Genomic DNA, 16,422 nt, shown 5'->3' with positions numbered 1-16,422 from the left:
GTACCATGCAGGCTTTCAGCTTGCTTTTTTTAGGGTTTCCAGATTTAATGGACTACTTGTTAATGAATAATTTAAGTTCTTCCAGGAATGGAAGTTAATGAAACCTCAGTTAATGGCTTTGAGTGCTGAGTGCTGATAAAATTATGTTTCTTATGCTAATATTTTGGAAATCATTTGACAGCTTTTACAGTGATGGGCAACAGATGAGGAGAAGCAGTTGTGTAACTCCAGCCTGACTGCAAAGCTGATGCTTTTCATCTGTGTGATGTGTGTGGAAAAGCTGATGACTTTCATCTGTGTGACAGGTGTAGAAAGACAATTGTCTTAGTGTTTCTATTTCTGTGATGAAAACCATGACCAGAGCAACTTAGGGAGGCATTTGGCTGGTATGTCCTGAATTGGAATCTATTGAGTGAAGCTAAAGCAGGAACTTAAAAAGGTAGGAACCTGGAGGCACGACCTCATGTAGAGACCATTGAGGAATGCTGCTTACTGGCCTGTTCCCCATGGATTGCTCAAACTACTTTATAATAGAATCCAGAACCACCAGCCCAGGGATGGCACAGCCCACAGTGGGCTGAGCCCTCCCACATCAATTACCAGTTAAGAAAATGCTCTACAGGCTTCCCTACAGACAAATCTTATGAAGGTATTTTCTCAATCAAAGTATCCTCCTTTCAAATGACTGTAGCTTGTGTAAGTTGACACAAAAACAAGTCAATACAATGATAATATTTGTTATTATATGGCAGGTGTGCATGTTGTTTGTGTGTGTGTATGCATGCACACCATTGTTGTAGTTTGTTGTTATTTAAGGTTTGTGTTTATTCATATGCATTAGTAAACTTTAAGTTGGATGTAGATGTTTCATCTAGACATTAGAATGTCTATAATTTAACCTAATTTGAGGTTCTTTTGCAAATCTTTTGTAGACTTAGTTTATAGGTCCGTATGTTTCACTTGGGCATGCTCATTCAGAAGCTGGTAGTGAGAGATGCCCACAAACACAAAGGCTAAGACTATGATTGGGTTTTGATTGGGACTATGATTGTGCAATTATTGGGTTTTACACAATCACTTCAAATCTTAGACAACTTGGTATATTCTTAGAAAGTTCTGATAAGCAAGGATATGTTTCACTTGTTTTGCTACTGAGTTTATCTATAACTAAAAAGGAATTCATTCATGCTTTTTGCCCCCATTGGTAGCTTCTCATTCCCTAATGAAACTCAGAATTTCAGTGTATTCCAAATTCTTTTAGTTCTTCACTAGTCCTCTGTATTAAATGTGGACATTGCTTTGTGTCCCTCAGTTTGTCTGGTTTTGTCTTTACAGCTCCAGGGGCCTTATCAAAGTTGACCCGAGGATTGAAAGACGAGTCACTGGCTTATATCTATCATTGCCAAAATCATTATTTTTGTCCAATTGGTTTTGAAGCAACCCCTGTTAAAGCTAATAAAGCATTCAGGTAAGCATTTCCATACTTGATAAAGGCATATCACTAGGAAAATTTGATGTACTAAGTAATTTTGAGAATTAAACAGATTCTAGTCTCTTAGAAATTGGGAAGCTTGATATTGTGTTTATTCAAACTGAGTATGCATATGTTTTGCAGGAATGATTGCACTTCAAAGCTGTTGCCCACTTTTACGACTATTATACATAGATGCAGGGGCCTTCCCATGTTATGCCCAGTGTCCTCTCCATTGCCTTACATGTCCTTGTGTCAAGAGTGCTACAACTAAGTACATTAAAAAGCACCTTCTATGCTTATAGTGAAGAACTAAGAAATTGTTAAGGTTTTTCTTCAAGGGAGCTCAGGACCATTTTCATTTCTAACCTTGGTTATATATGCCTCTTGGTTTTCTTAATCCAGTTTCTGTTTTTTGAACATGTTTTTACACACACACACACACACACACAAACGTCTGTCTCTTTGAAGGAGATGTGTAGATGTGTTCAACAGAAGGGTACTGAGTTTGAATGTTACTCTTTTTACCAAGCTCCTTCATAAGGGACCTGAAAACAGAGCTTATTTTTATGAACAGGTGACATGACTGTCTTACCACACTGATTTGCTGGTTGATTCACACTTGGCTTGGTGAAATTAGTGACGAGGGAGGATGGAAAGATTGGGTGGCCCTTGGAAGTTATCTCTTCAAGTGAGGGCCTAGATGCTGGCTGGAGAACATGGCTTTGCCTTTAGGTCAGGAAGATTTTTATGTGCTGGAGGCCATGGATCCCTGGAGTCCAATTCAAAGGTCCTTGGATGTGGTAACACCACATCCTAAGGGAACACCACATTCACCTAAGGGAACCTGATACAGGTGAGCAGAAGTTGGAGGACTCAGGAGGCTGAATCCTGCTTGTGTATGAGGAGCAAGAATAAAACTGCTTTCTCTCTAACGCCTGACATGCTCTTCTGGAGTGAGGGGAACTTTGGCACTTCTTTGATGATTCCAACTTATACTTTTACCTTCCTTCAGGTACCTACCAGAGTAAAACATGCTTTGACTTCTAGTGCTTTGTCCCTTTAGTAGTTGGGCCTCACTCCTATGTCTGTGCCTGTGAACCATCTGATATATTTTTCTTAAAAATTATGCAAATCTCCAGGTTCCTTTCCACACTTGAATTAGAATTTCCAGAGATGGAACTGGAACATTGTGTGTTTAAATTCATCACCATCTTCTCTGATCCAAGGGGGTAATATGTTAAAATGCTTATACGCCTGGATTTTGAATATGGAAGTAATAAGGCTCAACCCTAAATCAAGGATTTCTAGAATGGACCCAAACTTTAATGTTCGTATCTATCCTAGATTAACAAAGCCATCTTTGAGTTCTGAGGGGAGTGAATGCCATTTATCAAGCTGATTGTGAATGTATTTTCTTTTTAGCAGGGGCCCCCTCTCATCACAAGAAGTAGAATACTGGATTTTAATTGGAGAGTCAAGTAGAAAACATCCTGCCATTCACTGTAAAAGGTATGTCTTAGTAGCTTTTATGCTTTCTTTAATTGGGGTAATAGTTCCTTCACTGAAAGAACAGATCAAAATTGTCTAACGAGATACATGTAGATAAATGTGCACACCTGCATGGTCATTACTCTTTATAGTGCAGCCACAGAAAGTTCTGCTACATTCTAGTTCTCTCCAACCCCACAGCTAGCCAGTTCTGTTTCCCATCACCAAAGATGTGATTTTCTTGTTTTGGAATTGGAATTGTTTGAAAATGAAATTCTCTCTCTCCTTTCTCCTCTGTCTCTCTGTCTCTCTGTCTCTCTCTCTGTCTGTCTCTCTCTCTCTCTCTCTCTCTCTCTCTCTCTCTCTGTCTGCTTCCCCATATAAGTAACATATTACGATTTTTTTTTCCTCTAAAAAAATTTAGAATTGGCTCATTTCTGCTAAAAATCCTGATGCATATTTGATTAAAGTAAAATCCTTCGGACTAGTGTGGTGGCTTACCAGGTACAGGTGCTTGCATGCAGGTCTGATGATCTGAATTAGATCCCAGGAATCAACATGATAGAATGAGAGAACCAACTCTGATAGTTATCTTCCAAACTCCAGACTACAGAACGGCATGTGCATGAGCCTGTCTGCCCTTCCTGCCTCCCCGTTTGTCTCTTTTTCACTCCCCTTTTCTGTTTTCCTTCCACTTGCTGAGAGCCTCCTGGCCTGGAGAGGGTTGAGAGAGGGTGTAGAGTAAGGACTCTGGTGTGGCTTTAAAGACTGAAGGTCTCCAGACATTCTCTCTCTCTAACCATACTGAAATGCTGGTGATGGCTTCTAAAAGTCCTAAAATCTTTCTTGCTAAGTCTGAGGGTAAAAAGCTGTTGGCTTAGGTGATTGACACCTGTAGCCTAACAGTGGGGGATTAAGTAATGTGGCCTTTGTTCCATCTCACACATAGCTGTTCTGTCCAGCACAGCTCTAACTTTCAGCCTGCTACTAGAAGTCGCAGGAAGAAAAAGGGACACTTTGAAAAGTGATTATAGCATTTATTACTAAGTTGTAAAAAGTTAACCTATGAAAGTGCTCCAAGAAAAAGGGGGAAAGCAGAAACATCCTAAGCAGGGCAAGAGGAAATTTTTTCTTTCTCATACTCTTCTCTTTGGATCAATAAACTTCTGTTGAACCAGGAGAGGAGAATAATGCTCACAGAAGGAAAAACTTTACATAAGCAAAGCAAATATGCATAAACTCACATGAATTCATATACAGATTGATGCATGCACATTTATACATATCCATTCAAGCCAGTTAGATCCAGCCTGCATACATTCTCACAATTAAATACTTAGATACACATATCCATACTTAGATATGCATTTGAAGCAAAAGACCAGTGCAGAAAGAACTCGCTTATTCTGGATGAAAAATGAGCTCCAAACTTTATTGCATAGAGAAAGAAAAAGCTTCAACCCTTTTAATGCTAAATGAATTAAACCTGTTTGTAAGAAGAAAGCTTTGCTCCTTTTAATAATACTAAGCTTACCTTAAGAATAGACCTGTTGCTGGACGGTGGTGGCGCACGCCTTTAATCCCAGCACTTGGGAGGCAGAGGCAGGTGGATTTCTGAGTTCGAGGCCAGCCTGGTCTACAGAGTGAGTTCTAGGTCAGCCAGGGCTACACAGAGAGTCTGTCTTCTACTCTCTCTTAAGTTCTGTTCATATCTGACTAAAATGTTCTGCTAAAAAGGTTCTCCTCACTTCAGTTCTGACTCTTCTTTTTTGTCGTCAGCACTTAAACACCTTTCAGAATACAAGATCAAATGGTTAAAAGTTCACAAGTTTACAGAAATTCAAATCATAATTAGAATAAGAAGTTTACAACAGAGAATGTTTACATGCATATCCATTAGGAATAATTACTGGCCAAACACCTGTCATAGCCCCACAGGTTCACTGAAAGTTAAAAAACCGTAACTAAGCTATTGGTGAAGTGTTGTATAGATAAATCCTGTCAATATGTTATCTTCTGTCCTAGCACCTATAATAAATCATTAGCTTCCTTTTTATGACCTTGGTTAATGGTTTTACAACCTTTTGGAATGTGCTTTGAGTAGTAAAACTCTAGTTACTATCTAGAAGCAATTAACTGGCAACACTATGGGAGATTGGCGTAATTCTTATTGTAGTTTTGACTATCAGAAGATACCTAATAGCAGTCTCACTATAAAAGAGCTTAATAAATACTGATATAATTTTAGGAATTCTTATAGGATCATCATTAAAAATTAAGAAGTCATCTATTTGTCTACATAGCATTACTACAAGATAGTAGTACGTCTTTGTAGACCTGCAGAGATCTGCTCAAAAGGGTGGACTAATAACTAGTGATTGTTATATATGTTTAATAATAACAGGAGAAACATATTAATAGCGGAAATCTTTCCTAAAATGATTTTCTCCTGGGCCTTGCCTATGGGAGCAAATCTGTTGTGGATTATAATCCGAGGTAGACCATCTCAGGAAGATCAGCTGCTAGTTATTAGTGTGTCCTACGATAGCTCCTGACACACACATTTGCTCTTTCTCCCTAGTGCCTGTGCATACACACAGACTGACACAATCTGAGTATTCATGGTATAGTTCGGGAGAATTGGCATTGTAATGACATGGACTCTTACAAGATAACATCAAGGACTGTACCACCACATAATCAGAACTTTAGTTTCCTTTAGCAGTGATTTTGATTTTTCATATAAACTCACACATGTCCTTTAAATGATTCTTCCTATTGTACATTGATTTAAAATTTTTATTTTATGTTACTGCTGGTAATATAAAGAAAAAGAACCCCCTGATTTTACTATATAGACCTTGATTTTCACATCTTTACCAAATTTACTTATTATTTGTATAAAACTTGATTTTTCTCCATAAGCATTTTATTAGTATATTGTTCTTAGTAATTCTGTCAGAATTTGGCATATAGTGGCACATTGGTAAATGAGGCAAAAGGATCCTATAAACCAAAGGGTTCGAGGCCAGTTTATACAGCATAAAAAAATCACACCCCATGCTGCCGCCCCCCCCATAAGAAAATAAATTGACTTGAGTATAATAGAAAGTGTAGCATGCCACTGCTTTAGCCTGCCAGGTATTATCTGGTATGCTAACAATATAAGAATAGGACCAATTATAAACTGAGAACATTGACAGTAATTGGATAACCACAACTTTCACTCACACAAAAAAGAAGCTTTTAAAGTCCAGTCAGTGGAACAATGCTGACCTAAGAGAACAATCACCAGTTATTGTGGCAGCTTGCTCATGGAAAAAGCTTTACTATAGTGGTACTTTGGACCTAAACAAAACTGTCCTTTTCTTACTATAGATGGGCAGATATTGTCACTGATCTAAATACTCAAAATCCAGAATTCTTAGATATCCGACATCTAGAGAGAGGGCTGCAGTTCCGGAAAACAAAGAAGGTAAGAATACTACTACATTGGAAGTAACTTGTCGAATGACCAGAATGCAGTCTTTTATTAATAATCTTGTCATGGTAAATAACAGAAACCAAGTTCAAACTACTTTAGCCAGAAAAGTAAGATTATTTTAAGGATTCAGACTAACTTTAAACTTCCACCTAAGGATAGTTATAAGGAAATGACACCCAGTACTGCAGCAATGGTAGAATGGCTTAGAATACTAATCACTCTTATGTAGGCTGTGTTGTACTCAGTGATTTGTCTGAAAATAAATTTCTTGCACAATAACTTTCAACTTTTTATTCTCAGGTATAGATTGAGATGTAACATGCCTTGGTTGAGTTCTATAGTCTTGGCCCAAGTTGGGTAAATTATGGTCACTAGACAGAACCAGGTGTTCAAGCATGACTACAGAAAGAAGCTTTCAGAAACAGATAAAATAGAGATTGAGTAGGCAACCTTTTGCTATAAATGAAGCTGGGAGTGGTAGCACATGCTTGGAATCTCAGCTCTTAGGTGAGAGGATTTTCATGCTATCTTAAGCTATTGAGATTATGTCTCAAAAGTCTATGTGAACACACATGTAGACACACACACACACACACACACACACACACACGAGGGAATAGGATAGGGTTTTAGTTGAATGGAGGAGAAGAAAAAAGGAAAACAGAAAACAGAAAAGGAAAACAGAAAACACAGAAAAGGAAAAACATGATCTTAATTTGTGAGTCAGGAGTATGAGGATGTGACTGCTGACTCTGGGCTGTGGAGGGGGATATGGGACACAAGTGCTCTGGTCCCTAAGGGCTTTGCTATAATGTAAAGGCAGCTGTCAGGAAAGGTGAGTATGTTAGTGTTTTCTGACGAAAGCAGAATAGTAAAGTAGTGTTTTTAGACATGTGGAAGAATAACACCATCCCCTCAAGGGAGTTAATAAGGACCTCACAAACTTATTTTCTCTTTATTGTCTCCATCTTTTTCTCCTTCTCAGGTTGGAGGAAATTTGCATTGTATCATAGCATTCCAGAGACTCAGTTGGCAAAGATTTGGCTTTTGGAACTTTCCATTTGGAACCATTACACAAGAATCACAACCTCCCACACATGTCCCGGGAATTGCCAAATCTGAGAGTGAGGACAATATCTCAAAGAAGCAGCATGGGCGTCTGGGCAGGTCCTTCAGTGCGAGTTTCCACCAGGACTCAGCATGGAAGATGTCTGGCATCCATGAGAGAAGGAACAGTGGCTACCACAGCTTTAGAGATTACAATGGCAATGACTGACCATGCCAAAACTTAACCAGTGGTGTCACTCACACAGCTGTTATGTACAGGACTGCATTAAGACATCAGATGGTTTTATTAAGTCTATCAGTAGGAACAGATTTTGTGGTACAAAGCGTACCCTGTAGTTCTCTAGTTAAAAAAAAAAAAAGCCTACATAGGATTACTATGGGTGGCTTCAAAGATACAGGCAGGCAAGCACAGAATTCTGCCCTTCTAAAGTTAAAGGTAGATAAGCAATCTGGAAAAAATCTCACAAAATCCAATACAATCAAAACTGCTTCAAAGCGAAAACACAAATGCACTTAACAGCATCAAAACTTGAACTACTTAAGCATGAAGTGATTGATTAAACTTGATCCCTAGTCACTTATTCCAGATACATTAATTCCTAAGGCACCATCTGTCCTTAAAAAATGGGGGCAGTCAAGGTCTAGTTTTTGCTCATGGTTAAACTAATTTAAAATTATCTTTCTAGTCTAGTTGTTCTTTCAGTGCTAACAGTATCCACCTCACATCTTAAGCTTTCCTGAATAACTCTCAGGATTCTCCCAAAAGAAGCAGAAGATACTCAAGAAACTGACCTTCTCTGTCGGTGCAGATGGAGGTCATCAATCCAGATGCTCTTGATGTGGTACGCGGCTGTGAAATAGTTACAGGAAGAACATAGGTCATGAGCAAAGTCTGGTGTTCTAGAACAAACCTTGTTTTAGGGATATAGTTACAGAGCACTTGGAATCCAAAGTTTCTGTATCCATGGTAATCTGTGCTGTGAGATGTCACCTTTGACTTGTCTCTTTATGGAGTCTTGTGCTAACAACAGCACTGAACACGTCGGCAATGCCCAGCTCACTCTGAGGAAAACTTTGTGTTCTCAACTCTGAGCGGTTTCCTTTTGTGAAACACCCAAGCGATTAGATGTGTGAAGTGCGTGTTAAATATTTTGGAAGTGTGAATTCAATACTTGAGCTCCTTTTTAGCTGCTGTTGGCTTCCTTTAGCTGCCAAGGTGTGAATCATAGACATCTATGATGCCATTCTCTCGTCAAAGGTTTATTCCAGGATTCAAATCAGTAACTTGGTGATTACAAGGTGCTGAGTATGTTGGAACCATATTGCAATACACCTCAAAGGGAGGTTTCAGATTTTGACTTTTTTTTAAAAAATTTTTTTTTATATCCATTTATCCACTCATATATGTTTAGCCTACAGAATTACAAAATGGTCCTGTTTCTGAAGAGATTATTTAGCTTGAAATGTAAAGGACTGAAAGATTTGTAGGTTGTTGATTTTTGTTACGTCACACTGGAACTTTGAAAATGTTTTCATCAAATAAAGTTTTGTTTTCTACTTTTAACCCTATGAATTTTAATGTTTAAGTTAGGGTGTATCCTTGTAACTGTGTAAAGCATATGGTAATTTGTTAATTCCATGTAATTAGTGTTATAAGAAACATCTTACAATTTTCATAATCACTGAAACATTATGAAAAGTCAGTGACTTCCATTCCAAGTACTTCAACACTGATCCTCTAATACGACACAACCTGATCTGGAAATTTTCTTATATTAGTTTCAGAAAATCAAGGTTGGAATTTTTGTGATTCAAGTGTATTTTCAATATAAACTGTTTTTAATAGTTCAATTGAATATTTCAAAGAAATAGGTTTGAAGAGCTAAGAGGAAAGGATACAAATGCAAAAATAAAATATAAACTTTAGGAACAAAGTGACAGCTGGAAAAATCAGATGAGTTTATTTCCTGTATGGTAATCATATGCTTTAATAAAACCCTGACAGACATGTGACCACTTAAAACTTAAGCTTACAAATTTAAAAGTTACTAAGAGCACAGAATGTTTGAATTCAGTGGGAGTTTTTTTTTTTTTTTCAGGGTGTGTAGGTGAAGAGTTCCTGCATAGTTCCGTTTGAAAAATAGTAATATTTCTGTCCTATTTGTTTTGTAGGGAACCTGTCTTAGAAATCTTCATAGATCTTTGAATGAAGGATACTGATTGGCTCAGAAGTTACAAGTTGTGAGATTATGTCCTCTTTGGGAGTGGTTTGCAAGAATGGATATGCTAATGAGCATTATATTCATAATAATAGTGGAAGGCCAGGAAAGCTATCATTATTACTTTTGAAAATGTGTTTTTAATTGATTAGTCTGTTCTTAGCATGGCAACCTGCTATAGACGTGGTAGTGGAGAAGGAGCTGAGAGTTCTACATCCTGATCAGAATGCAGCCAGCAGAGGACAGTCTTCCACAGGCATCCAGGAAGAAGGGTCTCTTTCACACTAGCAGGAGCTTGAGAATAGGACCTCAAAGCTCACCCCTGGTGATGAACTTCCTCTAACAAGGCCACACCTCTTACTAGTACCACTTCCTCCCATGGGCCACATATTTAGAACCACCACATTTATAGAGCCTGTTAATCCTTTATGCACTTACAGTTACAGGGGTATATCCCATCATATCAAGCAGGTTTAGCCACTGAAATGTTTCTCAGGGTGCTTTGTTTCGACATGGAGTGAGCATAGGCAACCACTCCAGAATCTATGATATTATTTAACTCAGTTTCACCCTTAGCATTTCTACCCTGCCAATCTTTCACTTAAAAATAAAGCAAAACAAAAAGCTCTCATCTTAATGTCCTCACTTTCCAGGTGCTTTCATATGAAAATCAGAACAGCTTGGTGGTAGTGACCGGCCAGCTAAAACTGAGGCTTTCTTTGGTGAAGCATCTTGCCTAGGATTATAGAGATTCTTAGTTTGCTAGAGCTTTCTATTTATAATAAAGTACTTGGGTTGCTTTAAAACCAAGTTTGTTTTGTTTTTCCCCTCACAGTTATGTAAACCAAGACGGGGTCTTAACACCTTTGGCTTCTTATCTCTGGGACTTGCAGATGGTCACCCTTTTGTTCTTCCATGGCCTTTCCTTTATTTGTGGGCATAGTTTATATTCCAAGTCCTTCTTATGAGGACAGCAGTTATACTGGATTACAGGCTGCTCCGATAGTCTCTCTGTATATCTATGAGTAGCTAGAAATCATATCCATGGACTTAGACAGATCTTCATGTTTGTGATCTATTACCGATCATGACTCTGTTAGACACAGAAATGGTTTTGTTAAGTTCCGATTCATGGGCCCTTGGGCCCCTAATGGCCGTATTGTTATGGCAATCATTTTCTAAAGATTACTTTGGATACAGGCACATTCTGAAGTACTTATATTCAACATGTGAATTTTGAGTTTAACATGAATACTGACCTGAATACAAAATAATTCCATGGTCCAGATAGGATCGGAACTATCCTCTGCATGACCTCTAATCCAGATATTTTCCAAAGTATGCAAAATGCCCTGGGGAGCATCAGACAGGGGACTTGAGAGGTCATTTAAGCAACATTTATGAACTTCCACTATGTACTATTAAGGAAGGGGTGTAAAAATCATCAAGATTGATACCAATTTCAACAAGTCTATAGTCTACTGCTGGAAGTAATAAAAACTAAACAGGGAATTAAATTGCTTTCAGTAAAATACAACTGTACAAAAATGCACAACCCCATAATTTTACACATTGAGGAAATGCTAAAAGCATTTGTGAGACTTATACCCAGTGGAAAATAAGCCGGCACTAAGACAAGTAAACACAGCTACTCTAAACCACCTGTTTAGAAATAGATATGTTTTGGCTGAAACTTGATTTCTGATAGGCTTTTGCTATAAATGAGCTTTTTTCCCCAGAAATTATCTACTTCTATCCCTCTCCTTTTTTCTTAGACAAGGCCATATGTGACTTGACCTTGTGATATCCCTATGTATCTCCCAGATACCGCGTCTATTCCTGGCTCTACTCTGCCCCAAGTCATTTCTCACAACTGTGGAACTCAAAGTTTCAGATGCTGAAGGAAATTCAAAGCACTGCGTTGTACTGCCACCTAGTTACTTACTGCATGCTGTACATAGTTGTCTTTTTTTTTTTTTTTTTTTAAAGGCAAGATCTTAATCTTTGTTCTTTTCTCGTCGAACCCAATACTGAACACCAAATCGGCAGAAATAGAGAGGCAATGAGGAGACTGATACTGAAAATACTTTCTTAGGAGACTAAGAAAGCCAACGTGCAAACACTTTCTACGCCTACAGCCAGTCCAACAGAGGCACTGATTCAAAATAGAATCGGCACACACAGTGACTTCCGGAGTGCTCTGGCGAGGGATTTATGTGCCAAGTGTCAACGAGGGAATCCCGATCCCCGCATTCACTTGGAAGCCGAGAGGACTCAGTTCGTGTGGTCAGCGGGAGAACCCGGTCGCGACAGGAGGAGGGTTTGGCGCTAGCGCCACCCGTGCTGCCGCGGCTCAGTACTTTTTGGAGTGCCAACTTTTGGGCTGAAGCGTTTCCGCCCCTCCCACCGCCACCATATTTACATTCCTCCGTTCCTTCAGCACGGCAGGTCCGCTCCGGAAGTGCGTCAGCGCCGTGTTTCTCGGTCGAGCCCTCGCGGCCGCGGCTGGAGCTGGAGAGCGGTGGGCGCTGCGCGCGCTGGGGCCCGGCGCGTGCTTTCTCCTAACGCGAAGCAAAGGCGCTGCGAGCTCGGCCGGGAGCGCCTGCGCCATGGGCGTGCAGGGGCTGTGGAAGCTGCTGGAGTGCTCAGGCCGCCGGGTCAGCCCGGAGGCGCTGGAGGGCAAGGTGCTGGCCGTGGGTATCCTTAAAGGCGGCTCCCGAGCGCGAGAGGGGCGCCTGCGGTCCAGCTTGCAGGCGTCTCCGGCCCATTTGGTGTCCCCGTGGTTTAGTTCTCCCAGCAGAGTGGCCGAAGAGTTGTCGTGGAGAATGAGGAGATTTGAAGGATAACATTTGGTATGGCGTCAGGCTCTGTAGTACTGTGAATCTGACGAGTTGTTCTGTGGGAAAGGTCAGCATAGAGTGCCTTTGTGCTTTTTATCTTAGAAGGCACTTTTACATCGTTTTCTTAATGAAAACCAGAGTTTCCTGTAAACAGTTGCCGAGCCTGCGTGCGTGCGTGCGTGTGTGTGTGTGTGTGTGTGTGTGTGTCTGGGAGATGGCTTGCCTTGTCATTCTGTAAAGTACAGCAAAGAGGCCACTGATGAGTCTGTTCTTCACTGTGTTCCCAGCTTATGATTAATGGAGAACTTGCACTTTTGAAAAAAAATCACGTTTTATGCCATATACACCAGTTACAGAAATTAAAAAATTTGTCTTACAAGTCTTTACACCGGGTGCCCCTGAGTCGGGTATTTTTAGGAGCTTTGTAAACGTCCCCCAGTGGTTTTTCAGTGTCACTGCAGTTTAAGAATTTCTTAATTATTAGTGATAAAAGAACAATTTTTAGTGAGAGGTTCTTAAATTCTCATCAAACTAAATTCAGTTTAGTAGTGGTAGAGCACTTTCTGAATATGTATAACATACCAGAGTTCCATTCCCATCTTTGAGAAAATGTATTGCTGATAACACCATCAGGGATTTACGTCATTTTCTTTCAGCCCTTATAAAGAATTAGGAAGTTAAGCATCCTAGCATTCAGGGATGTCAGGAAAAGTAAGCCATGTAGATTATCCGTAAATGGCCGAGTTCTATTTGGGGTGTGAAGTTTATGTTTATGAGGTTATTAAGTTTTTCTGAAATAATGGGTCATTTAAAGAAAATTAAACATATATATGGCCTGCATATAGTCACCTATGTATCACATACTAATCTGATTACTTCTGTAATTTAATTTTCTATGTTTTATCATGAGAATTCTCATATCTGAAATTTAGGTGTTAGAAATTTTTTCGGTTTGCTAATAGATAAATCATCCACAGTTATCTCAAGTTTGTAATTTACTTACTTTTCCAAAGAAACTGACTTTTAGACCATGTGGATAGCTGAGTGTCTTATTTAAACAGTTTATGTATGTGTCAAAAAAATAAGAAATAGCAGATTAGTTTTTTCTCATTACAGACCTTAACATCTGTTAGTGCATTACCAGTGTTAAGGAGACAATACCCTCACTGAACACATGAACAATAAGGATTAGCTTGGTCTTCAGTCACCTAATTCCACGACGAAGGACAAGTCCCTTTTATTTTCAAATGTTATTGGTTCTTTGAGTTTAAACTCTAAAGCAGGTTTTGACTTTGCTTCATACTTTAATTCTTCTAGCCCTTGGGGAATTTAATTTTGTCGCAATTGTGTTGAAGTTTGACGAATCAAATTGTGTAAATACTTTCAGCCTGTCTGATTTTTATCTGTTTTCTTTTTGTTTGTTTGTTTTTACTAAGAATTTCATGTTGGAACTCTAAACTTTCCCTGAGAAGTGGTAAGCTGTGGTTAATTTAAATGTGAAAATGAATGATTTCAATGTGATTTAGTGTTTTAGGAATATGGGGTTTAATCTTTTCTCAGAAACTGTAGGCTCTAGACTCATAGCAGAGTTAGGAGGTATCTTAACTCTCAAATTGAGTTTTCTCAATTCTAAAGTCAAAAGTGATTGATTGTATAGAAACATTTATGGCAGTGTAGCAAGCAGAAATGGACCAAGTAGAAGCAGTTGTCCAGAGCAATACAGAACTGAAACTGTGGAAGGCTTGCTGTAATGGATCCTGGATGGATCCTGGACCCGATCACATGTTTGAGACATGTCGTCACTAGCATCTCCTTTCATGTGGGCTGCTGTAACATTCTTAAAACCATTCTCCTTGCGGTTGGTTTGTCTCCTGAGGCCTTAAGTCATTTTGGAAACTGCTCAGATGTATATGTGGTGTATCACCTTCCATCCCCAAGTGTGGGGGTGGGAGTGGGGGAGTGGGAGTGGGGGGGTGGGGTGGCTTCTTTCCCCCCCCCTCCTGCCCCGCCACCTGGAACTTAGGTAGAAGTAGCTCTGTCCTGGGTATTTGTGCTTGCTCCTCCTTTTCTCCCCGGTGTCTCCCTGAACCTCTTATTCATGCCAGCCCCTTTCTTGACATGGACCTTCTGTAACGATAGTGCTAAACTCATCCATCTCTCTCCTGTCCTATTATTTCTTGGCACTTAATGTGTCAATTTGTTTTAGCTTTCTACAAGGAGATAAAAATAGATCAATTTACATTTTTCTACATGTAGTCCGACAGTTGAACCAGCACCATTTGTTGAAAATGCTGTCTTTTTTTCCACTGGATGGTTTTAGTTTTTTTGTCAAAGATCAAGTGACCATAGGTGTGTAGGTTCATTTCTGGATCTTCAATTCTATTCCATTGATCTACCTGCCTGTCTCTGTACCAATACCATGCAATTTTTATTACTGTTGCTCTGTAGTACAGCTTGAGGTCAGGGATTTTTGGTTTTTTTGTTATTTGAAATGAATTTGAGAATTGCTATTTCTATCTCTGGGAAGAGTTGAGTTGCAATTGTGATGGTGATTGCATTGAATCTGTAGATTTCTTTTGGTAAGATGGCCATTTTTACTATATGAATCCTGCCAATCAATTAGCATGAGAGATCTTTCCATCTTCTGAAGTCTTCTTCAATTTCTTTCTTCAGGGACTTGAAGTTCTTGTCCTACAGATCTTTGCCTTGCTTAGTTAGAGTCACAACAAGATACTTTATACTATCTGTGGCTATTGTAGAGGGTGTCATTTCCCTAATTTCTTTTTCAGCTCATTTATCCTTTGAGTAGAGGAAGTCTACTGATTTGTTAGAGTTAATTTTATATTCAGTCACTTTGTTGAAGTTGTTTATCAGCAGGAGCGCTCTGGTAGAATTTTGGGATTCTATAGTATATGATATATACTATCATATCATCTGCAAATAGTGATATCTTGACTTCCTCCTTCTCAATTTGTATCCATTTGGCCTCCTTTTGTTGTCTAATTTGTCTGGCTAGAACTTTTGAGTACTATGTTGAATAGATAGGGAGAGAGTAGACAGCCTTGTCCTGTCCCTGATTTTAATGGGATTGCTTTGCATTTCTCTCCATTTAGTTTGATGTTTCCTATTGGTTTGGTGTATATTGCTTCTATTATATTTGGGTATGAACCTTGAATTCCTGATCTCTTAAATACTTTTGTCATGAAGGGGTGTTGTATTTTGCCTAAGGCTTTTTCAGCATCTAATTGTTGTTTATATAGTGGATTACATTTATAGATTTCCATATATTGAACCATCCCTGCATTCTTGGGGATGAAGCCTACATGATCGTGGTGGATGATTCTTTTGATGTGTTCTTGAATTCAGTTTGCAAGAATGTTATTGAGTATTTTTACATTGACATTCATAAGGAAAATTGGTCTGAAGTTCTTTTTTTATGTTGGGACTTTTTGTGGTTTCGGTATCAGTGTAACTGTGGCTTCATAGAAGGAATTGTGTAGTGTTCTTTATGTTTCAATTTTGTGGAATAGTTTGGGAAGTGTTGGTATTAGGTCTTCTTTGAAGATCTGATAAAATTCTGCACTAAAACCATCTGGCCCTGAGCTTTTAGGAGATTTCTAATGGCTGCTTCTATTTCCTTAGGGGTTATGGGACTGTTTAGATGGTTTATATAATCCTGATTTAATTTTGGTACCTGGTATTTGTCTAGGAAATCATCTATTTCATCTAGATTTTCCAGTTTTGTTGAATATAGACTTCTGTAGTAGGATCTGATTATTTTTTGAATTAACAGTTACTGTTATGTCTCCCTTTTCATTACTGATTTTGTTAATTAGAATACTGCCTCTG

At 39.0% G+C, this 16,422-nt stretch overlaps 2 protein-coding genes across 8 annotated transcripts in view; both read left to right on the top strand.

Moving 5' to 3' along the window:
* The window catches only part of Bivm (basic, immunoglobulin-like variable motif containing), a 32,625-nt gene extending 23,547 nt beyond the window's left edge, over positions 1 to 9,078 (top strand). For 5 of the 6 annotated variants that reach the window (XM_052193634.1, XM_052193633.1, XM_052193631.1 and 2 more), the window contains 4 exons: positions 1,336 to 1,468; positions 2,897 to 2,983; positions 6,341 to 6,437; positions 7,432 to 9,078. In XM_052193634.1, the coding sequence (XP_052049594.1) occupies positions 1,336 to 1,468; positions 2,897 to 2,983; positions 6,341 to 6,437; positions 7,432 to 7,722 (608 nt within the window). In that variant the 3' untranslated portion in view covers positions 7,723 to 9,078. The remainder of the gene's footprint in view (positions 1 to 1,335; positions 1,469 to 2,896; positions 2,984 to 6,340; positions 6,438 to 7,431) is intronic. The other variant, XM_052193635.1, reaches the window with a different exon arrangement.
* A 3,155-nt stretch (positions 9,079 to 12,233) lies between these two features.
* Ercc5 (ERCC excision repair 5, endonuclease) overlaps positions 12,234 to 16,422 on the top strand; it is a 42,252-nt gene continuing 38,063 nt past the window's right edge. For both annotated transcript variants that reach the window (XM_052193629.1, XM_052193628.1), the window contains exon 1: positions 12,234 to 12,430. In XM_052193629.1, coding sequence (XP_052049589.1) covers positions 12,343 to 12,430 — 88 coding nt within the window. In that variant the 5' untranslated portion in view covers positions 12,234 to 12,342. The remainder of the gene's footprint in view (positions 12,431 to 16,422) is intronic.

Source organism: Apodemus sylvaticus, chromosome 9, assembly GCF_947179515.1.
Source record: "Apodemus sylvaticus chromosome 9, mApoSyl1.1, whole genome shotgun sequence".
Classification (NCBI taxonomy): Eukaryota; Metazoa; Chordata; class Mammalia; order Rodentia; family Muridae; genus Apodemus; species Apodemus sylvaticus.
This window is presented reverse-complemented; position numbering and strand designations above follow the sequence as displayed.